General features: G+C 35.7%; 1 protein-coding gene across 8 annotated transcripts in view; it reads right to left on the reverse strand.

Annotated features, from left to right (window-relative positions):
• The window catches only part of LOC143018051 (uncharacterized), a 39,603-nt gene extending 19,007 nt beyond the window's left edge, over window positions 1-20,596 (reverse strand). The window contains exons 1-4 of one of the 8 annotated variants that reach the window (XM_076173093.1): window positions 20,162-20,596; window positions 17,087-17,150; window positions 16,754-16,834; window positions 13,301-13,582 (exon numbers count right to left, since the gene is read on the reverse strand). In XM_076173093.1, coding sequence (XP_076029208.1) covers window positions 13,301-13,570 — 270 coding nt within the window. In that variant the 5' untranslated portion in view covers window positions 13,571-13,582; window positions 16,754-16,834; window positions 17,087-17,150; window positions 20,162-20,596. Of the gene's footprint in view, window positions 1-13,300; window positions 13,583-13,700; window positions 13,826-16,753; window positions 16,835-17,086; window positions 17,151-19,485; window positions 19,866-20,161 lie in introns of those variants that run through there. The other 7 variants (XM_076173097.1, XM_076173096.1, XM_076173098.1 and 4 more) reach the window with 7 other exon arrangements.
• Window positions 20,597-24,412: the final 3,816 nt, after the last annotated feature.

A 24,412-nucleotide genomic window follows, 5' to 3' on the forward strand; every position in this document is an offset into this window, starting at 1 on the left:
AGGAGTGGATAAATATGTAACAAGACAGAAACAGGAAAAGGTGTATATCAAGTGCTGGTTTAACAGAAGGTGCAGTGAGACAAAAGATAAAAGAGATCTTGGAAAAGATAGAAAAAGATAAAAATATCCTGGAAAGTGGCAAATACATACCAATCAAAGGAATGAATATGTAAAAGTATGCAGAAAGGAAAAAGTAATTATGAAAAAGACATCATAGAAAAATGCTACGACCAATCTAAGCTATTCTAAAGATATGTGAATGGTAAACTTAAAAACAAACAGGAAATTGTGAAACTACGTCATGGGAATATAGAATACTCAGAAGATTTAGAAATGGCTGAAGTCATAAACAATCACTTGAAATTGGTTTTCACAAGAGAAAATGTACAGCATTAGGATGAAGGGCATGAAGTAGGATCCACCCCCCCCTCCATGAGGGAAATAATAACACAGAAAGTAATAATGGATCATTTAATGAACCTTGACTTCAGGAAATCACATGGCCCAGACAGAATTCCAAATTGGATACTAATGGACAAAATATATAAGTTGTTCACTCAAAGATGGAAAAATACCAAAAAACTGGAAAAATGCCAACATTGTCCCAATATATAAAGGAGAAAACAAGGAAGACCCAACAAATTACAGACCGGTTTCCCTTATTAGCACTGTAGCCAAAATTTGTGAAAAAGTTATTAAGAACAGACGGATAAAACATCTAGAAGAAAACAATATACTAAACCCAAGAAAATTTGGACTTAGGGAAGATCATGTGCTACAAATTTGATCTGTTTCTACTCAAGACTAATAGATATAATACAAGAAAGGAACGGACGGGCCAATTGTGCTTTCCTAGACTTACAAAAAGCCTTCAACAAAGTACCACACAACAACAAAAAATATTCAAAAAACTGGAAACCATAGGAGAGATAAGAGGTTAAACTACTAAACTGGATGTAGGATTTCTTACATGGAAGGAAAATGAGGGTAGTGCTCAGAGAAAAGAGTTCAACTTAGGAAGAGGTGACTAGTGGAGTTCCACAGGGAGTATTGGCTCCAATAATGTTTGCTATTTATGTGAATGACATGGATAATGATATGGAATGTTACATGAGCTTCTTTGGAGATAACAAAATTGTTGAGGAAAGTGAATACTGAAAAGGATTGTGAATTGCTGCAGAGAAATCTGAACAAGGTTTGGAAATGGAATCAGAAGTGGGAAGTGGACTTCAACATCAAGAAATGTAGCGTAAAGGAATTTGGAAAAATAAAAAAAGATGATCAGGACAACATAAAAAGTAAAGAAAGGGGGATTTGAAAAAGATCTGGAACTAATCATCACAAATGACATGTCTCCTGATAAACAGACAAACAATATTGTCAGAGAATCCTACAACTCGCTTTGATTAATATAGGTGGCTTTTACCTACTTGGACGAAGAAATGGTGAAGAAAATACAAGTCACACTGATAAGACCTAGACTGGAGAATGCTGCAACACTATGGTCACCCAGTACCAAAAAGAATGTAAGGAAAATTGAAAGAATCCAGTGAGCAACTACAAAGATAGCCCCAACATTTTCAAAACTGTCATATGAGGAGAGATTGTCAAAACTGAAATTAACTCTGGGACAAAGAAGAGAAATGAGGAGACTTGCTAATGATCTATACAATCATGAAAGGCATGGAAGTCCTTGATAGAGAAGACTTACTAAATTGGGGTAAGAGAAATACAAGGGGACATGAAAAGGAACTCAAAAAGGAGAGTTATAGAAGAGACCTAAACAAAATCAGATTTCCACACAGAGTGGTGGATGTCTGGAACTGGACGAAACAATAGTGTGTGCAAAAACTATACACGAATTTGAGAGTAAACTAGATGGTCAGTAGGTCACCTCTCTTCTTTGTTCCGAAGTTGGTAACTCCAATTTAGCCAGTCTCTCTTCATTTGACAAGTTTGAAAGTGCTGGAGCCATTTTCGTGGATGCTCTCTGGATTCTTTCAATTTTCTTTATACTCTTTTTGGTACTGGGTGACCATAATGTTGCAGCATACTCTAGTCTAGGCCTTACTAATGTGACTAGTATTTTCTTAATCATTTCTTCGTCCAAATAGGCAGACGCCATTTTTATTTATCTTAGCAAGTTATAGGATTCTCCAACAATTTTGTTTGTTTATCGAGGACGTGTCGTTTGAGATAAATATTCCCAGGTCTTTTTCAGATCCCGCTTTCTTTAATTCCTTAGGTCCAATTGTATATTGTCCTAATATTCTATTTTTTACTTTTTCTGAACTCCATTGTACTACATTTCTTAATGTTGAAGTCCACTTCCCACTTCTGACTCCATTTCCAAACCTTGTTCAGGTCTCTCTGTAATGATTCACAGTACGTTTCAGTTTTCACTTTCCTCAACAATTTAGCATCATCTGCAAAGAAGCTCTTGTAACATTCCACATCATCATCCATGTCATTCACATAAATAGTAAACATTATTGGAGCCAATACAGATCCTTGTGGGACTGAACTAATTACCTCTTTCCAACCTGAATTATTTTCTCTGAGTACTACTTTTATTTTTCTACCATGCAGGAAATCCTCCATCCAGTTTAGTTTGTTTCCTTGTATTCCTCCTATGTTTTCCATTTTTTTAAATAATTTTTTGTGTGGTACTTTGTCAAAGGCTTTCTGTAGGTTTTGGAAGGCACAATCAGCCCATCCATCTCTTTCTTGTATTATATCTATTAGTCTTGAGTAAAAACAAATTAAATTTGTGGTACATGATTTTCCCTGTCTGAATCCAAATTGTCTTGGGCTTATTATATAGTTTTCTTCCAGGTGTTTTACCCATCTATTCTTGATAATTTTCTCACAAATTTTGGCTACATTGCTTGTAAGGGAGACCAGTCTGTAATTAGTTGATTCTTCCTTGTTTCCTCCTTTATATATATTGGTACAATGTTGGTATTTTCCTAGTCCTTTGGTATTTTTCCTTCTTTGAGTGACCAACTTATTATGTTGTATATTTTGTCTATTAGTTCTTCTTTCCATTCTTTTAGTATTCAGTTTATTCCATTTGGGCAATGTGATTTCCTAACATTAAGGTTCGTTAATTGCTCCGTTATTTTTTTTCTGTTATTATTATTTCCGTCACGGGGGGAGATTGCACTTAGTGTCCTTCTTCCCAATGCTGTACTTTTTCTCCGGTGAAAACCAACTTAACCTCTTCACTCTGGGGCACATCGCACGTCTGGCAGCATTAACTGCCCGACATGCGATGTTGCGTCATAATAATCGCATTATAAAAAAATAAAGTCAGTGCTCAATCGTTCATTCTCTTTCACCCGTTTATTTTGATAACCATAGAAAATATGATGGTCAGTTTAGAGAGAATGGAAGTTACGTAGGTACAACTACAATAAATATAATCAAGATGCCGACGTCGGCATCATCGAGTACCCACTTGCTCCTCATGCCGCCTACGTAGGCGTCATCGTATGGAAGTGGTTAAAGTGACTGTTCATGATTTCAGCCATTTCTAAATCTTCTGTGTATTCTGTATTTCCATAGCATTGTCTCACCATTTCCTGTTTATCTTTAAGTTCACCATTCACATATCTATAGAAGAGTTTGGGTTGATCTTTACATTTTTCTATGATGCCTTCTTCATAGTTTCTTTTTTTCTCTCTGCACACTTTTACATATTCATTTCAATAGCATATATAAATTTGCCATTTTCCAGGTTTTCTATCTTTTCCAAGCTTTGTCTCTTCTATCTTTCACCACACTGCATCTTCTGTTGAACCAGCATTTAATGTACACCCTCTCTTGTATCTGTCTAAGTACGTACCTATTCACTCCTTCATTATAGATTTCCATCAAGATCACCCATTTCTCTTCCACTTTTGTCTCTTCCATGTATAATTTTTCCCAATTTGCATTTTGAAAGAATTTCTTAAGTTTTCCAAAGTCCATTTTGTTGTAAATCAATCTTCCTTTTCTGTACTTCTCATTTCTCTTCATATACTGTATATTGCTTCCTTCAGTTCAGCCTCTATTAGTATGCAGTCACTCTTTCCAAATGGTGTCTTGTATTCAATTTTATCTACAATTTCAGGTTCTGTTGTAAATGTTAAATCCAGTCTTAACGGTTCTTCATTACTTTTCTATCTGGTATTTTCATTGACCCATAGTGTCACTATATGTTCCATAGTCATGTCAAGTAATACATTTTTCCATAGATCCTCTCTGCCCTTCACTGTCATCTCCCAACAGATTTCTTTGCAGTTAAAGTCCCCTATAAGTACCAGGTTACCTCCATCCATTAGTATCTCATCTAATGAGTGCCTTGTATCTTCTAGCATCTTTTAATGCCCATTCTCTTTCCAAGAGCCTGTTTTTGGGGGTACATAAATCAAAATCTCTACTTTTCATGTCTCTGTCTTCAACTTTTATCATGGTCATTTCTACATTGTTTTTACCATCAGTAACCTTTGTCACATTCAAGTTTTTCTTGGCCAAGAACATGATTCCTCCTCCCTGTTTCTCGTTTTTGTTTTTAACCCAATACTTGGACTTTTTTTATTTCTTTTTCACCAATTTTGTAATTTTTTGAAATTCTGTTTTTGCTTTTTACAAACTCCATTATGCTACACTTTGATATTGAAGTTCACTTCCCAGTTTTGAGTCCATTTCCAGATTTTGTCCAGGTCTGATTGTAATGAATCACAGTCCTCTTCTGTTGATACTTTCTTTAATATTTTTAAGTCATCTGTGAAGAAATTCATATAACATTCAACTCCTTCGTCCATGTCGTTTATGTATATGGCAAACATGATTGGAGCCAGCATTGACCCTTGTGGAACACCACTTATCATTTCTTCCCATTTCAAGTATTTCTCTCTAATTACTACCCTCATTTTTCTCCCAGTCAGGAAATCTTCTATCCATTCTAATAAATTACCTGCAATGCCACCTACTGATTCTAATTTTCTTATTAATTTCTTGTGTGGTACTTTGTCACATGCCTTTTGAAGATCTAGATAGGCACAGTCTACCCATTCATCCCTCTCATCTATTATATCTATTTGTCTCGAATAGATGCAGATTTGGTTTGATGTACATGATCTTCCTTGTCTAAATCCAAATTGGCTCGGGTTAAGTATAGATTTTTCTTCCAGATGTTTAACCCATCTACTGTTGATCACTTTTTCACATATTTTAGCTACTGTGCTTGTAAGGGACACAAGTCTGTAGTTAGTTGGATTTTCCTTGTTTTCTCCTTTATATATTGGTACAATGTTTGCATTTTTCCAGTCTTGTGGTACCTTTCCTTGAGTGAGCATTTGATTATAGTGTGTATTTTGTCTGTTAATTCCTCTACGCATTCCTTCAGTATCCAATTTGCAATTCCATCCTGACCATGTGATTTTCTAACATCAAGGTTTTTTATTTGGTCGCTGATTTTCTTTTTTGTTACGGTTATTTCCTTCATTTGGGGGGGATTTCTGTCACTCTATTCCCTCACAGGTGTGTTCTCAATTGTGAATACCGATTTGAAGTGGTTACTCATAACTTCTGCCATTTCTTGTTCTTCTGTGTATTCATGACTTCCTTGGCACAGTTTTTCTATTTTTGTTTTTGTTTTTTAGTTTACCATTCACATATCTATAAAAAAGTTTTGGTTGTTCCTTGCGTTTTTCTATTATTTCCTTTTCATAATTTCTCTTTTCTTCTCTGCATATTTTTACATAATAGTTTCTTAGTTTGATGTATGTTTGCCATTTGCTCTTTTTTTTCCATTTTTTCCAGGCTTTGTCTCTTTTATCCTTGGCTTCACTACATTTTTTGTGGTACCAGTTCTTTATGTATATTCTTTCTTGCTTTTGTTGTGGAAGATATTTGGTCACACCCTTATTATAAATTTCTTTTAGTATATTCCATTTCTCTTCCATTCTTGTTTCTTCATTTAGGTATTTTTCCCAGTTTGTATTGCGAAAGAATTTTCTAAGTTTCTCAAAATTCATTTTGTTATACATTGGTCTTCCTATTCTATGTTTCTCATTTCTTCTTAGGTCTATTTGCCCTTTTAGTTTGAATTCTATTAATACATGGTCACTCTTTCCTAATGGTGTTTTGTAATTTATTCTGTCTACAATTTCAGGTTCCAATACAAGTACTAAATCCAGTCTCAAAGGTTCCTCATTGTTTCTGTATCTGGTATTTTCCTTTATCCATTGCGTCATTGTGTATTCAATGGTCATATTGAGTAGCATGCTGCCCCATATGTCCTCTCCACCCCTCACTGTCATTTCTTCCCAACATATTTATTTTGATTTAAAATCACCCATAATTACTGTATTTCCTCTTTCAGTATATGAGTTAGTTCATGTTTTGTATCTTCTAACAATTTGGAATGATCGTGTTCTGTCCAGATGCTGAAATGTGTTGGGGCAAGGACATACCCTTGCCTCACACCTGAATTAACAGGAAAGAAGATAAATATGTCTCCTCCATATTTTATAGCCCTCTCTGTCCCAGAGTATAATATAGATATCAAATCAATAATTCTTGCAGGAATCCTATGGATAAGATCCCAGAGCACACCACGATGTAATGACTCAAATACCCTCATAAGATCAACATAAGCTGCAAGAAATCCCTGTTGAAACTCATATTGGTGCTCCACAAGAATATGAAGCGCTAAAATCTGATCAGTTGTTGACTTACCTGGAATAAACCCAGACTGTTCAGGCCTATGAAACTTTAGCAATCTGAATAAACCCATGTCAGCAATAGATGGGCAAGCATCTTATCTAGCACACACACAAAAAAAAAAAAAGAGATTTATATAAAGTGTTGGTATAACAAAAGGTGCAGTGAGGCAAAAGACAGAAGAGACAAAGCCTGGAAAAAAGACAAAAAAAGATCCAAATGGCAAACATATATAAAACTTAGGAATGAATATGTGAATATACGCAGGAAAGAAAAAAGAAATTATGAAAAAGAATTATAGACAAATGTAAAGATCAACCCGAACTCTTTTACAGAAAGGAAGTGACTTCAAACTTGAAGCTTCTAACCAGATTTCACCCATTGATGAAACTTTTTGGCAAAGGGTGCCAAAAAACAAAAGGACAATAAAGAACCCTCTGTAAGAAACCCTGTTGATCCCAAAGCAAAGGATACAAAGGAATCAAGTAACAAAGAAGAAAAGACAAATATCCTCAAAACCTCTCAAGCTGATGAAAAAATTACTTCAAATAAAAAGCATGAAACAAGGAGAAATATCAGAAACCTCAGTCAAGAAAAATGCTCCAAATCCAGATGGAGCTGTGACCGAAGAAACTCACCCAGGAATGCCTAGAACACATCCATCAAAGAGACATAATGAAGGATTCAATATCTCTTTGGCCTCATTCTCATCTCTAACCTCTACATTGCCTAAGCAAAATGATGACTCAGTAAGGAGCAAACTGAATAAGAATTAGACTTTCACCTCTCAGAGGAATCCTTCTCAAACAAAGACTCTATGTCTGGGAAGACAAAATCTTAAAATTCATACCTTTATCATTTGAGTTCCTACAGTGGAACTGAGCAGCTTAAAGTTATATTTACAGACCATAATCCAAAAGTAATATGTTTGCAAGAAACTAAACTTGGTGTAGAACCTTTTAACCTTGGACTAAACTACTCAATGTAAAGGTCCACCCATCCAGCAGGTGATTGGGTCAAGGGAAGAACAGCAGTGGTTGTCCATAAATCAATGCAACACTCCCAAATAAATCTGACAACTATTTTCCAAAGTGTAGCACTTAAGATCTTACTTGATAGAGAAATTACAATTTGCTCACTATACCTGCCACCAGATCTTACTTTTAGTGCAATTGATTTACAAGACCTAATTGACCAACTCCCACCCCATATATGATATTGGGGGACTTTAATGCTCACAATCCCTTTTGGGGAGATGCATCAGTAGCAGATGTCAGGGGTTGAATAGCTGAGAATATAATTGATGATAATTCATTGATTGTATTCAATGATGGTTCTCCTACATTTCACAATATACATCTAAACATCAAATATGTGTGCTCACTATCTCTATACTTGGATTTCACTTGGACAGTCAATGAATATCTTAATGGAAATGATCACTTCCCCATCCACTTAAAGTATAACAGAAATGGTCAGAGTAAACGTCCTCCAAAATGGAAAATGGTAGCTGCTAACTGGACCAAATTCAGTCAGGGCATCAAGCTAGATCACAACTTTGATTTTTTCATAGTTACACTAATGACTATGACTACTTGATTAACAAAATACTGACCAGTGTTCGTGAATCAATTCCCATGAGTAAAGGGTTACCCCATAAACCTCCAATTCTGTGATGGAACAAAAATTGTTCTGTTTTATGAAAAATAACAAGAATTTTTTTATAAACGCTATAGAAATTCTAACTCACCACAGTCAATTGATTTATAAAACAACAAAAATATTTTAAAAAGTCAAAAAATTAATCTTGGCTCCACTATATGTATAAATGGTATAAACTCAAGTCCCCTCAAAAGTTGTCTGGAAGAAGATCAGGAAACTTTGAGGCAAATATACCCCCAACCCCCTTACCATCTCTCAAAACTGATAATATAATCATTACAAACCCATATGAAGTAGTAAAGTAATTAGCCAGTCATTTTGCAGAGATATCAGGTGCCAAACACTACACTCCAGAATTTAGGAGAATGTTGATGCTAATATATCTATAAACCTTTAGGAAAATATCAATGAAGCTTACAATACTAAATTTTCAATGAAAGAATTGAGTTATTTTATCTTCAACCAATTCAACAGCCCAAGGTGAGGATGGCATCATCTATGAAATGATAAAGCACCTCCCAGTGAATGCGAAAGATATTTCACTTGAGATCATTAACAAGATTTGGAAAACTGTCATTCTCCCTAGAAGTTGGAAAACATCTATCATAATCCCCATAATAAAACCAAATAAAGATCCTCTTGAATCCACTAGCTACAGATCAATAACTCTCACTAGCTGTGGCTGCCAACTGATAGAGAAGATGGTTTATACAAGATTGGTTTGGTCTCTGGAAACAGGAAAACTAATTTCCCCTCAACAATACATTTGGTTAAGTTAACTAACCAAATACACCACTTAGCACTTTGGTATCCTAAAACAACTACATGAGATGGTTATTAAGGGTGAAATGATTAGATTTGTGAAATCTTTCTTATCTGAAAGATCTATTAAAGTAAAAGTTGGAAATATGTTATCAAAACCATTTATTCAAGAAGGTGTCCCTAAGTATGTTAAAAGTCACGTTTTTTTATAGCAGTCAACAAGCTTGTTGATGCAGTTTCTTCTGCAAATTATTCAATCTTTGTGGATTATTTGGCTATGTACTGCACAGGTTACAATGCAGAGTTGGTATGCAGAACCAACAAAAAAGTCAATTCTGTAAACAACTTGGCCACTAGTCTCAACTTTAAATGCTCTACAACCAAAACAGTAACAATTCGATTTACGAGATGTACATACATATATACATATACCAAGGCTTTTTCCCCCTTACCAGGGGGGTAGCCAAAAAGGGCAAGACACAAAAACATTCCCACCCATTTCATCCCCGAAAACACTCCACATCCCTCCACCCTCCCTCCCATCTTAGCACCTCCGAGATGTAGGAGACAAATAATACCAAACATTACTTTGAATAATCATATTTTACCTTATAAAAATAATGTAAAATTTTTGACATGCTAATTGACTCAAAATTAACATGGTCCATACATACTAATAATCTAAAACAAAAAATAAACAAGTCAATGAACATCCTAAAGGTAGTGTCTGGATTAAGCTGGGATGCCCATAAGAAGTCATTGTTAAAACTTTACGACTCACTATGTAGATCAAAACTTGATTATGGATGTCACATCTATGCCTTGGCATGTAAATCAAAACTAAAATAATTTTATGCTGTCCACAAAATGGGTTTGCATATATGCACAGGAGCCTTTCAAACTTCTCCAAAAGAAAGCATATATGCAGACTCAAATGAACTACCTCTTGACTTAATCTCTTCAATAAAAGTCAAATATTCGTGGGCATATCAAGTTCCCTAATGTACAATGATGCATCACAATATGCACATTACAAAATATAATGTTACTGCTGCTATACTCATTCTCTTTCACCCTGAATAAATATAACGTCACAGAAAACATGATCATGCCTGTTCATAGAACATGGAGGTCACTTGGCTACAGCTACAAAATAAATATAATGAGGAAGCTAACGCCGGCATCATCATATACCCCACTTATGGCTCATGATTCATACATAGGCATCATCATATTCAAGAAGTTATGAAAAGAAGAACTAAGCTTATGCTCTATATCTAGAATAAACAGCTCTCTTTCTAATCCATCTTTTAGTATCAAGAAAAAAATTAAAATAACATTGGCCTAAGATCATCCAAACCTCTCCAAATATGCCTTGCTGAAACAGCAGGAAATTCAAATTCTGTATACGCTAATCTATACGTCCTGGAGGCAAAATAACCACCACCTCCCCCTGATAATACCAGATATATCTTGTTGCACAAAAGACATCTCAACTATAATAATAAGAAAAAAAATCTGACAAAAAAATAAGAGACAAATGTCATGTGACAGGCAAAAAAATCTACATTGATGGATTGAAAACCAATGATGGAGTTGGTTATGCTATACTTCATCAAAATATTTCTTTTCTAGCTAAACTGACACAAACTGCATCAGCATATAATGCAGAGCTATCAGCCATTATAAAAAGCTTTAGAATTTGCACACCATAGCAACAGTCAATTTATTGTTATACATTTGGACTCTTTGAGTACCATAAACTTTTTACACAAATTCAATTCTTCTCACCTTCTTATATAGAAGGCAGAAGAATGGCAATTTTGAATCTCTTCCCACCTCATATTAGTTATGTTCTGCTGTGCCCCCACAGAGAAAACCCTCCCACACCAGACAAGAACCATACTAGCACGGTCGTGGTTAGGGTCACCATCTGTCATTAAGACAGTACCAACAGAGAATATGCCTGGCCACAAATTCAAACTGCCTTAAATGTAACCACACAGAAGACACATAACACCTTATACTACTATGTTACACACTAACAATCCCCAGACAACACAACAGCTCTTCTCTAGGTGACTTTTAGAGGCTGTTACCTGTTTCCTGGAGGTAACAGGTCTTCTACATATATGTTTTTTTATTATTTTTTTTTAATAGCTGAGTTATTCTCAAATTATTTTGTCACTACCTCAATTTCAGGATGATCCAAATTTCAGTCCTCTGCCAAAAGTACTGAATTACTGGTAATGCTAAATTATTAGAAACTAAACTATTATGGATTAATTGCACAGTCAGGTAAAGAGGAACAGCATGTACCCACAGCATACAAAAACTCACAGGATTTTTTCAATGAATCATAGCTAAAACATAAGGCAATGAGAGAAAGAATCATCAGTGCAGACCACAACTAGGTAAATACACAGAGGATATAGAAATGGCATATATTAAGAACAAACATTTCTAATTTGTGTTCACCAAAGAAAAAGAAAATCTACAAAATTTAGATCAAAGAAATGAAGTAAGATCTCCCCCGATGAAGGAATGAAATGTTACTCAGATGAAAAAAGGAATCAAATACTAAAGCTTGACGTTAACAAGTCACATGACCTGGACGGAGTTGCAAACTGGATACTGATGGAATGTATAGATGAACTAATAGAAAAAATATACAAAATAGTTGAACACTCACTCAAAGAAGGAAAATTACCATTAGACTGGAGAAATGCCAATATATAAAGGGGGAAATAAGGAAGACCCAACAAATTATAGACCAGTGTCCCTAATGAGTTCAATAACTAAAATTTGTAAGTCATCAAAAATAGATGGACAAAATATCTGAAGGAGAACAATATACTGAACCCAAGGCAATTTAGATTCAGACAGGGAAGATTATGTACCACTAATTTGATCTGTTTCTATTCAAGATTGATAGATATATTGCAAGAAAGGGATGGCTGGGCAGACTGTGCCTTCCTAGACTTGCAAAAAGCATTTGATAAGGTACCACACAGAAAATTACTAAACTGGAAACAATAGGAGGCATACATGGAAAACTATTGAATTGGATAGAGGATTTCCTACATGGAAGAAAAATGAGAGTAGTGTTCAGGGACAAATATTCAAAGTAGGAAGAAATGAGTAGTGGCATCCCACAGGGGTCAGTACTAGCTCTGATAATGTTTGCTATATATGTAAATGACATGGACAAAAGTATTGAAAGTTACATGAACTTCTTTGCGGATGACGCAAAGTTATTCAAGAAAATAAGTTCCGAAAAAGACTGTGAGTCGTTCCAGAGTGATCTGAACAAAGTCTCAGAATGGAGCAAGAAATAGGAAGTAGAATTCAACATCAAGAAATGCAGTATAATTGAATTTGGGAAAAGCAAGAGTAGAATATCAGGACAATATAGAATTGACAAAAAAGAAGACAAGTAAATTCTGAAAAGGACCTAGGAATAATCATCACCAAAGACATGTCTCCAGATAAACATATAAGTAAAATAGTCAGAGAAACACACAATTTGTTGAGATCAATAAAGGTGGCTTTTAAATACCTGGAAAAGGAAATGATGAAAAAAAAAATATTACTAACACTGATAAGGCCAAAACTGGAATACACAGCGATGATATGGTCACCCAGTACAAAAAAGAATATAAGAAAATCAGAAAGAATACAAAGAGCAATGACAAAGATGGCCCCAACACTTTCAAACTTAATATATGAGCAAAGACTGGCCGAACTGGAATTGCCAACCCTGGAACAAAGAAGAGAATGAAGGAACCTACTAGCCACTTACAGTATTATAAAAGGCAAGGAACCCCTTGACAGAAAGGACTTATTAAAGTGGGACAGAGGAAAAACAAGGGGACATGCAAAGAAACTCAAAAAGGACAGCTATAGAAGAGACCTGAAAAAGAATAGCTTCCCACACAGAGCAATAGATATCTGGAACAAACTGGACAAAAAAATTGTGTGTGCAAACACCATACAAGAATTTAAAAATAAACTTGAACTTGCAAGATACAAAAACAGGTCACCACGAGCATAGCTCCCCTTCCCATAAATTCAACTAGATAAATACACAATACATGAATCTAAAATTATATATCTCAAAAATATAAATGAGTAAATAAATAAATAAAAAATGGCAGCTACTTACATGATTAGGAAAAGCTAATGCAATGTTCATTAGCTCATAATTAACTGGTAGACTTTGGGCTCTTTGGCCTACCACAATTTTTGTACATATTGGGCATTTAATGACTCCTTGGTTTCTTAAAGTTGTACAGCAAGTAAAGCAGATGGTATGTCCACAACATGTTAGTAAATATGGCTTGTGCTGGTTATCATTGAACACTAATTTACAATGTGGACATGTCACAGTTTCACTTTTCACAGGCATCAGACATTTGTTGCTAGGGTCATCCATCCTTTCAGTTCCCTATAAAGAGAATGTAAAAGCATATATTTATCAATCTATAAATAGGTAGAGAGGTAGCAGGTCAAAGGGACACACCCACTCCCATCCAACACTCTTGTTTCTCTCTCAGCTTAGCTACTTGTGGATGAGGGGCTATCTCTGTCTCCTGGTGACTGCCTGGGTCAAAGCAATGCAGCAGGAAACAGTAAATCCACAGCAAGGCTGATTCACTTTATTGGTGACCCCCTTCTCCATTCCCTCACACTGAAAATAAAGAAGATAGGTAGAAATTCCTTTGGTCTGCAGTAAAATATTATCCACACACACCCATTCTCCACTCACCCCTATCCCTTGCCTTCTCCTATCTTTCTTCAACAGAGATTCTATGCTTTTCTGTTAAAAAACATACATACAAAGAGGATATAAAACAAAAAATAGGAAACCTGGTTTGTATTGAATGGGAGGAGAGAAATCATGGGTGTCCGAAGTGATATCTCTGCAGTGCTAGTTAAATGTATTAAGACATATTTTTCAAAAAATGAAGGAAAATAACGAAAAGTCTGACTCGAACAACTTCAAAGCAGTCATATAGTGGCGCCATGCCGAACACAATGTAAACAATCATTGCATGAACCAAGCAACCAAGAGAGAATATCGGGACAATGCTTTCTCAGGATTTAGTAAGTACGAAAGGAGGAGTTTAACTTGAATCTTAGAGATAGAGAGGGAAATGAGTAAAAATAGGAAATGGGAGAATTAAATTACGGACTTAAGGAATGAAATCATTGAGCTAATGGATTGCTTAGCGCAAGCAAAGATTGATATTTCTGACCTGAGGAAAACTAACTTGGATCTAAGAAATGAGATTAACCACTTCCATATGGTGCCGCCCACGTAGGCGGCATGAGGAGCAAGTGGGTACTCGCTCATGCCGAAGTCACCATCTTGATTATATTTATTGTAGTCGTACCTACGTAATTTTCATTCTCTCAACTGGCTTCATCAGTTTTCTATGGTTATCAAAATACATGGGTGAAAGAGAATGGACAATTGAGGACTGACTTTATTTTTTATTATGCGATTATTATGACGGAACATCACACGTCGGGCAGCTAATGCTGCCAGACGTGCGATGTGCCCCAGAGGGAAGAGGTTAAGGAAATGAAAAATTATATAAGAGAGCTGAAGAGTGAAAATGAAAAGAAGAAACTTAATGATTCTACCAATAGCAACAATTCTAAAAAAGGTAAACAACAAAATACAAGAAATATCTGAAAAAATCAAAGAGAACTTAGGTGAGGAAAGCATCCAAAAGAAAGAAATGGAAGGAAAACATTGAAAATAAAGAAATTGCCTTTAAATAAATAGTCCAACAACAAATGCAGGAGAATGCAAAAGACACAATTATCCAAGTAATCAATGAAAAGGCAAATTGAGTCAGAGATACAGTGGATAAAAAAAATGTATTGTGGTACATGGACTAAAAGAAAAACATGGTCTAGTGAGGTACATGAGAGAAAAAGAAAAGAAACAGCAATAACAATACTAAAAGAAATTCAGGATGGAGCCCCTTGCATATAGATCATCTGATTCCTAATGATGCAATTGTTGACAGACCTTAGGAGGGTGGTGCAACATGGAATTCAGGTGTTCAAAATAATAGACTGCCAGATCCAGTGTCCATCTTCAGACATAGTAATAGATGTTGAAAACAGAGAAAGGTTGGACATACCTGTTCATGGCATTCAAGGGTTATAACTGTTTACAATTATATTACATAATTGAAATTATTGAATAAACTCATTTTGAAGTAGGACCTCCTTTGAAATTTTCATCATCTTGACGAACAATTCAATTAGCAGCCAGTATCAAACAGAAACTGCTCAATCAATTAGTTGATTAGCTAAAAATTGTAAACAAAGGGAGAATATGTAAATAATCAATTAATATCAAAGTTCATTGGATGAAAAGGAGCAGAGGAGCCTGTAATAACAGAATAAGAGTATAAATATTGTCTCAGGTACCATGTTGGTGGGTATCAATTAGAATTAACTGTTTGCTATTTAATGTCTTTCATATTACACAAAATTAACTCATTAATTGAAATTTATTGATTAATTGGATTTTTTTAATTTTTACTGTTGCTAAGAATTACTGATATCCCTCAGATAACTTCAATTGGGTTATTTAGCATAGATTAAGAAGTTCCTTTATTAGTTACATACTCTGGTGGGGTAATCAAAATTTTGCTGGGGTCAAATCCCACATTCTTCTCTGGTTCCCACCAGTGAGTATAAATACTGTCACTCAATGCCAGGTCATTATTCACTCATAAGTCACTATGGAAGATAATAAGACTGTCAAGAAAGGTTGAGGAGTTACTCTCATCTACCAGGGCTACTCTTACTCAAAAGACAAAGCAGGAGCCAATTGCAAGATCTATTGGGTATGCACTAAATAGCCACAAGGTTAATGTTCAGCAAGGGCCCACACCACTAGACCAGTATCACCACTGTAGGGGACCATGACCATGAGCCTGAACTTAGAAACAACAACCATGAACAAGTATGAACTGTGCAAATGTGCTGCTGAGGATCCAACTCAGTCTCTTAAACAGGTCTACAGGCAGTACATGACTTCAGAAGTACTGGTTGATCATGACTTTCTACCACCACAACTAAACAGTAACTGTATCCAAATGTACAGATTGTGTTGAGCTGAGATGCCTCCACTACCAAAAACAAGGAAAGAAGGAGATTCAACTACCTGACCAGTGGGCAGAATCCAAACACCAGGAACCCTTTGTCCTCCACCAATATTAATTCATGCTGATCTTTGCTACAGATAACAACTTACAAGACATTGTCTGAGGCTAATACTATCTCTATGGATGGTACATTTAAAGCATCACCTAGATTATTCACTCAACTATACTTACTGCATGCTACTATCCAAGGCACTCATCTATGCACTATTACCAGACAAATATGCTGAGACTTATTACTTAATGTTTGAGAAAATCAAGCAGAAGATGACACTCAGGCTGATTTTCAACCCATCTACCATCATGACAGAATTTGAGACAGGCATTCTACCAGCCATCAGGTTGTCCTTCCCTAACACAAAACTCAGAGGTTATAATTTGCACTTCACTCAAGCCATATAGCAAAACACTTAATTACTTGGACTGACCAGGCACTATAGTACTGCTTCAGAAGTTTGTCGCATCATCTGTGCACTGATGGCTCTCTCATATGTTCCTCAACAGTTCATCTGAAACACATAATGCACAATTCAAGAGATGCCTTGTCTGAATGAAGTCCAGCCTGCTATCAACCAATTATTAAGCTACTTAAGCAACACATGATTGAATCGACAGTTCCCTATCTCACTGTGGAATATGCATGGGGAGACTGAATGTACCAGCAACAAGATGGAAGGGTGGGATAACAGCTTCAACCAATCCTTAGGCAAGGCTCACCCAAATATTTTTGAGTTTGTGACTGCAATGAAAAAAGAACAAACCTCAATGGAGCTCACAAAAAGAACTGCTGATCTAGGTGCACAACCAATAACCACCCAGGCCACTCTACAGAAAAAAAGAGAGAAAAAGATCCAAACTTTATACCAGGAACTTCAGTCTGGGGAAAAGAGCCTCGAACAGTGTTTCAGATCCATGAGGCAGCATGTTAGCTACGAGAGAGACTGATTATTTATCTAATTTTCATTTTATCGATTGGTATGCATGTAATTTTTGTACAAAATTTTTGCTGATTATAATAAGTCCAGCAAGTTCAAGTCAATTTATAAATGGCATTGCACTTGTTCTGACTCATGGATATCCCCACGTCTTTTCAAAGACATAACAAAATTTCAACATATTCAGTGGACAAAAACCCAATCAGTGAAAATAATACCCGTGTGGAAGCCACAGTCTTATTACGAGAGGGAATCACAACAAAAATTTAATAAATGAACAGATGATGTTAGATACATGAAGTGATTGTGTATCCATTTGCAGTAGAAAACAGTTTAAAATATAAAGTCATGTACATAATTTAAATGATTGTTCATATTATGTTTGAAGTTGAAAATATTTGAAAGCTGTTTATGGAATGAAGTTTCATTCACAAATTTATTGGAAGGTGAAGTTTTATTCAATTATAAGCATGGATGATAAATAACTAAATGCCCACTGAAGGGTGTAGAAATTCACATTACTGAATATAAAGAAGCCATAATAAAGGTAGTAAATGATAATGATCTGGTTTTCAATCTTAATTTAATTAAGCCATTTTGGATTACAGAAAGTGAATAAATGTAGTTACTTAAGTTTTTGTTGATTAAAGAAATTAACTGGTTAACAGCTATGTTTTATGCTGATTATAAAAAGTGACCTGAAGCAATTAACTGTAACCAAGGGAAGATTTTAACCAATTTTTGTTAATTGCAATTATGGTTTCAAAAATGTACAGTACTTCACATAAAATAAGTAATATCTCAGTTGAACTTATTGGAGTGGATCAAATACTCTACTGCTAGTGATGAGCTGGATGTACATCTGCCTTAAAACTAAGTTAATTGCAATAACTTCTTGAAAAGATACTCATTCTGATCTGACATAAAAAAAGGCCAAGACCTTCAACAAATGACTCAAGAATTTATGTTGTGATTTCCAACAAAACCAAAAGGTTGTAAATTACTTTCTTGATAGTGTGGGTTCATATGTATGTTTCAAATATTTAAAGTTATTGAAATAATTAAAGTTTGTTGGTGTTTTGTCTAAAGACTAAATAATTTCCTTGATAATGTGGGTTCATGTATATGTTTCAAACAAATATTGAATGGCAATCATTTTTTTTAAATAATTCAAGTTGTAAAAGACGTTCTTGATCGTGCGAGTTCAAATATATGCTTCAACTGAATATTAAATGGCAATAAATTGTTTTTTTTTTAATAATTCAAGTTGTAATGTTGGCATTTTCAGATTGAGGTATTGTCCTCCTCTGCAAATTTCCAATTGTAGTTTTGTCCAGTTTAGTGGAACTTGGAATATTGTTTTTTTTTTTTTTTTGTCCATTGGATACATTGGGATTTTGTTCATTTACCTATATTTTCCCAAAGTTTCAGAGAAAGTCAAAGAATTTTTTTTTTCTTTTATAGAATGGTTACCAGATTAGATTACAGTAAAATTCCTGATTCATGCCATTAAATATATTCAACATGAAATATACTGTCCAATAGCTCCTTACCTAATCTAATGTAACCATTCCATATGAAAAAAAAAATAGGTCTTTGAAATGAAAAAGAGAAAATTTTGCTTGCGTGATACTGTAATAATACAGGCCTCTTGTGTGTACCCTATGCAGTTGCCTTTGCCAGGTTTGTAGCCGTGGTCAGTTTATTGTGAAGCTAATATCTTAACTTCCCATCAATCAAATTATCATATGAAATTTACAGATCTGAAAGTTGTTAAAATAATGTAAATGTTGGTCAAATAATGTTCCAAATTGCATATTTGAGTCATAAACAATCTAGTCAGTTTTGGTCAGTTATTGAGAATGTTAATAAATTTACTGTTTAGAATAAATGAAGACAAAAATTATATAAATATAATGTAGTTTGGTATTCGATCTACATGGCCAACGTGATTTATGTATAACTTGCATGGATACCACCAGGAACTTTTAATAAATTTGATGTATAAGAATAAATGTTGGGAATAAAGACAAATTATATATAAATGTCATTTACATTGGTATGTGATTTACATACCCAACGTGATCTACATTTAACTTGCGTGGAAACCACCAGGGAATGTTAATAAATATACTAGATATAATACATATTTTGAGAATGAAGACAAAAATTATATAAAATAAATATAATATACTTTGGTATCCAACATAGTGGAGATCACATACCAAAGTACCTTTATAACACTTATGTCGCAAAGATATGCGAAGGTAGGTGATTGTCGCTTTTCCCATGGGCGGTCTGCAACCTAGATCTAAATTTGATCATTTCTGTACTTTGATGATCATAATAAATTAGTCCAGATATTTTGATCATGTATATTCGCTATGGGCTACTTATATTCACTTATGCAAATTAATATTTCTGTATATCTGTAATGTTTTCAGTATTCTGGGTTTCGTTCATTTGAAAACAATACGCTTGGTTGGTATTCCGAGTTTCGTCATTCCGAGAGGATGCCGCATATATATTATAATATTAGGTTAGGTTAGGTTGGCTTCTCACTCAAAAAGTCAGAAATCAATATTTCATGATTTAATTCGTGTTACTCTGGTGTTACTTCTACTGGAATTAATTTGTTTTTCCCGCCACCCAAGGGGGGTGGGGTGTCCCCCTGAAAAGATGAGCGATTTGCAGAAGAAATGAAACTCAGATTCACATTATTATTATAAAAAGTTTGGATAACAAAAAGTTTTCTTTTATATATATATATATATATATATATCGATAGGTGGATGAGGGCTGCTGATTTATTTATTTGATTATTTATCTATTCATTTGTTAATCTATTACTAGAAGAGGATTGATTGTGTGCTCAACTCGTAACAACGTCAACTAAATTACCAAGCTGGAGATCACTAATGTCAGTGTTGTGATTTGATGAGTAAGCTTCTCTGGGGCCGTATACACAAAACTTTTTTGTTAGCCTTAACAATCTCTGCTAGCTAACAGAAAACCACTAAAAGTTATACACCAATGCTTAACTAACAACTGTTAGCTAGTAAACAGTTGTTTGTCAAGTTGCGCTAAACAGTGCTAAAGTTAGTAGCTTATGAACGTGTAAATGGACGTATTATTAAAAATTGCACATATAAAACAGTGTTATTAATGCAGTTGTTCAAAATTTATTAATAGAGTATCATGATAGCACATAGATATCGTATGTATGGTTTTTTAGGAGTACTTATTAACCAACGACAGATATTTTTGGACGAAGGCGCATTGTATAGGCGGCCGCGCCACAGACAAATCTTCCGACAGAAGACTCAACAATTATTTCGGAGGATATAGACATGGCAGAAGAATCACAGAAAAAGAAAAGGAAGCCAAACTGGTCACAAGAGGAAACACTCCTCTTGGTCAACGTGATTATGGAGGAAAAAATAATTATAAATGGGCGATTCAAGCCAAGGACAAGAAGGAGGCATGGCAAAGCACGTTGATGCTGTGGTATCGTTTTCTGTTTACATATAAATGTTCATCTACACTTGGAGCCACAATTCTAATATTTGTGCCATCTATGGTACCCACAACACCGGGAAACCTACAGTCTTCCATGAACTCTGCTTGTTTTACTTGCGCTTCTTGGTTCTGATAGTGCATCAATTGTTTGAGTAATGACACGGCTGATTGTTCCTTGTGAGGTCTCAAAGTCGTCGCTGCTGCATTTTACCTGTGGCTAAATATCATTAGGGTAATTTCCACCTTCGTCTCAGGACTCAGTGGTCGATTCCGTTCTGTTCGGGATTGAAGTTTGTCCCTCACTAAATCAGCCATTGTTATTATACCAGCACGGTTCATTCTGAAGCGTTTGATGAGTTCGTCGTCATTGTACTCTTTAAGTATGTCCCGTCGCTGTCGACATACTCGCCGTCGTCTTTGTATTTGTTGTTGTTGCTCCGCCATCTTTTCTACTAACAGGAATTTGTTAAGAGCTTAATAGTCCTCCACACCACTTTTACCTTAACAGTACTTTTAAGGCCCTAACAAGTTTTCTGTATCCACTGTTAGTGCTTAACAGCTAAATGTTAGTCTTAACAGGAATTTGTTACCCTTAACAGCTATTTGTTAGTGCTAACAAGTTTTGTGTGTACGGCCCCTGCTGGTCTTTACAATTATCCAGTGCAGAATGGAAATTTGAACCACTTCCCTAACAAGACAGACTGACGATTATATATATATATATATATATATATATATATATATATATATATATATATATATATATATATATATATATATATATATATATATATATGGTTTACACAATGGTGTTTTGTCAACACATTTGTGTTTCCACGAACTGAAGAGATTGTTACTGAGATTATTGTTACAATTTCCTGGGAGTTCCTGAAATACACAACGAAATTCCTAACCTTTATATCGTTAAATCCAATGTTATTTCTCTATTAAATATTTCTGTATATTACTATTTGAAGATTTAGACGTATTATCTTATATTGGTTACAAAATAGGGCAAGAGAATCTTGCGAGAGGTACAAAGATTCAAAGAAAATAGAAATAATGCATAATGAAGGAGGCAAAGAGGAGAGCGGATGTTACAATGGGTAAGAGTAGGACAGTTTTTTTTAAGTAATGAAAATATGTTTTGGAAGGAATTTAAGAGAGGAAGTGGATGAGAATCAACTACAGAAGAAAAGGTAAAAGGTGCAGACGGAGATATGAAAATGAATATGGAGAGATGAAAATGGAAAATGTAAGAGTAAGTTCAGCAGAGTATATTTTTGGCAGTTGCTAAATGAGAAGGAGGATAGGGAGAGGAAGGTAGTTGCAGTGGGAAGCGCTAAGAAATGAGAGATAATTGAGGAGAAATAAGGAAAGATGTGGTGAAAGCAGTTATTAAAAATAATGAGAGCGGGTAAGGCACCTGGGTTGGATGGATGTCATGTGCAGTGTCTAAAAAAGAGAGGTACAGTGATGGTGGACTGGTTGGTGAGGTTTTTTAATTTTTGTCTAAAAGAGGATATAGTGCCAGGGGACTGGGTGAGTACCTGTACAGTTCCGCTTTACAAGGGAAAAGGGAACACGTGTGAGTGTAGTAGTTTCAGAGGGATCAGTTTGTTGAGTGTAGTTGGGAAGGCTTATGGGAGGGTTTTAATTGAGAGGATTAGGAGAGGGAGTGAATGGTGAGGAACAGAGTGGGCTTAGGACAGGTAGAGGTTGCACGGATCAGATTTTTGTGGTAAGGTAGACATATGAAAAATATTTAGGAAAAGGTAAGGATGTTTTTTAGGGCTTTATGGATTTGGAAAAGGCTTATGACAGGGTAGACAGGAAGGCATTGTGGGAGGTGTTGCAGATATATGAGATAGGAGGAAATCTGTTAAGAGTAGTCTTTTTTTCACGAGAGTAGTAGTGCGTGTGTTAGAATCAGAAATGACGATACAGCGCTTGTGACAGGAACAGAGGAGGAATTAAGAAAGTTAATGGCAGAGTTTGGGAAGGTGTGCGAAAGAAGGAAGTTGAAGATAAATGTGGGTAAATATAAGGTGATGAGATGTACAAAAGGAGAAAGTGGCAACAGACTGGAAGTGAGTATTAAGGGAGAGAGACTGGAGGAAGTGGATAGTTTTAGATACTTGGGTGCAAATGTGCCGGGAAAGGGAGGAGTGGAGGCGGAGGTAGAATGTAGATTAAGAGAAGCAAGTAAATGCCTTGGGGGATTAAAAAGTGTAATGAGAAATAGACATTTGGGAATGGATGCCAAGAGGAGATTGTATGAAGGAGTGATTGTGCCGATAGCACTGTATGGGGCAGAAACATGTAACATAAGAGAGGAGGAGTTTGAATATGTTTGAGATGAAATGTCTGAGAAGTATGATAGGGATTACTAGGCTCTATAGGGTGAGAAACTAGGTGAGGAGGATAGTGGGGATGGAAAGGGAGTTGGGAGATAGGGTTGATGAAAGAGTATTGGGATGGTTTGGACACATGAAAAGAATGAGTGAAGAAAGATTAGTAATAGAGGTGTGGAAAGCAGAGGTGGAAAGAGTGAACATGAAGGGGCGACCTAGGATGACATGGAGGGATGGGGCAAAAGGGGCATTGGGAAAGAGGGGAATGTCTGTTGAGGAAGAACGGAAGAAGACAGAAGATAGGGGTGAGTGGAAAATGGTTGTGTATGGATGATGCTGTAATTCATGATGGGGAGTGGGTGGGAAACAGGGTGAGGGAGTATGTGTGAATGATATTTTGATGCAGTCAGAAGGAATTTCTCCCCGTCTTCTTTTTTCTACATGAGAGGGCAGTGGGCGAGATGCGGGGATGACCCGTCATCCAGGAGCCAAGGGAGGGAGGGGGTGAATGGGAGAGTGTGTGTGGGTGGAATGGGTAGGGGTGGATCTTATGCCTTTGTTTTTTGGCTACCTTCCTTGCAAGGGGGAAAAGCCATTGGTATATGTGCGTATTCTTTTCATACACTAAAATTACTTAAGACATCATAATATCTACAGTAAAAATAAGAAAGCAGTCTTCAAATTTTACTTGTGATTATTAGCATAGGAAATTTACCGAAAATACAAATTAATGAAGTTTATTCATCTCCCTAAATTAGGAAAAAATAGTTCTTGCCTCTGAGAGGTGGGTCGGACGAGCTTTTTTCGAAATGTGTTTATGAAACATACAAACTAATTAGTTATTACTGACAGATTATCGCCTGCATGGTCCCTGAAGTGGCTCACTGTCAAACTTTCGGTCAGAGAATTCTGTGTAGAATTCAGAAAGAGACGTATCGTTGGCAATGCTCATTCCATACCAGGGCTTGAAGAGGGTAGCACTGACGTCCTGCGCAATGCTAGCTTCGATAAAAGCCATGAAAATGCCGTAAACCGAACACTCCGGCATGGTTACCGAGTCGACCAGTCATGCAATGTGCTGATTAGTACCGAGGCGCACTCAGGCACGTTTGGAAGGTTCGAATATCGTAAGTAGCAACATTCTAATTGGAAGCTTTAAAAGTCTTGCGTTTCTTCTTCTTCTTCTTCTTCTTCGCGTTCTTCTTCTTCTTCTTCTTCTTCTTCGCGTTCTTCCTCTTCTTCTTCTTCTTCTTCTTCGCGTTCTTCTTCTTCTTCTTCT

Source organism: Oratosquilla oratoria, chromosome 34, assembly GCF_046742065.1.
Source record: "Oratosquilla oratoria isolate Oo_2021 chromosome 34, ASM4674206v1, whole genome shotgun sequence".
In the NCBI taxonomy this organism is placed as follows: Eukaryota; Metazoa; Arthropoda; class Malacostraca; order Stomatopoda; family Squillidae; genus Oratosquilla; species Oratosquilla oratoria.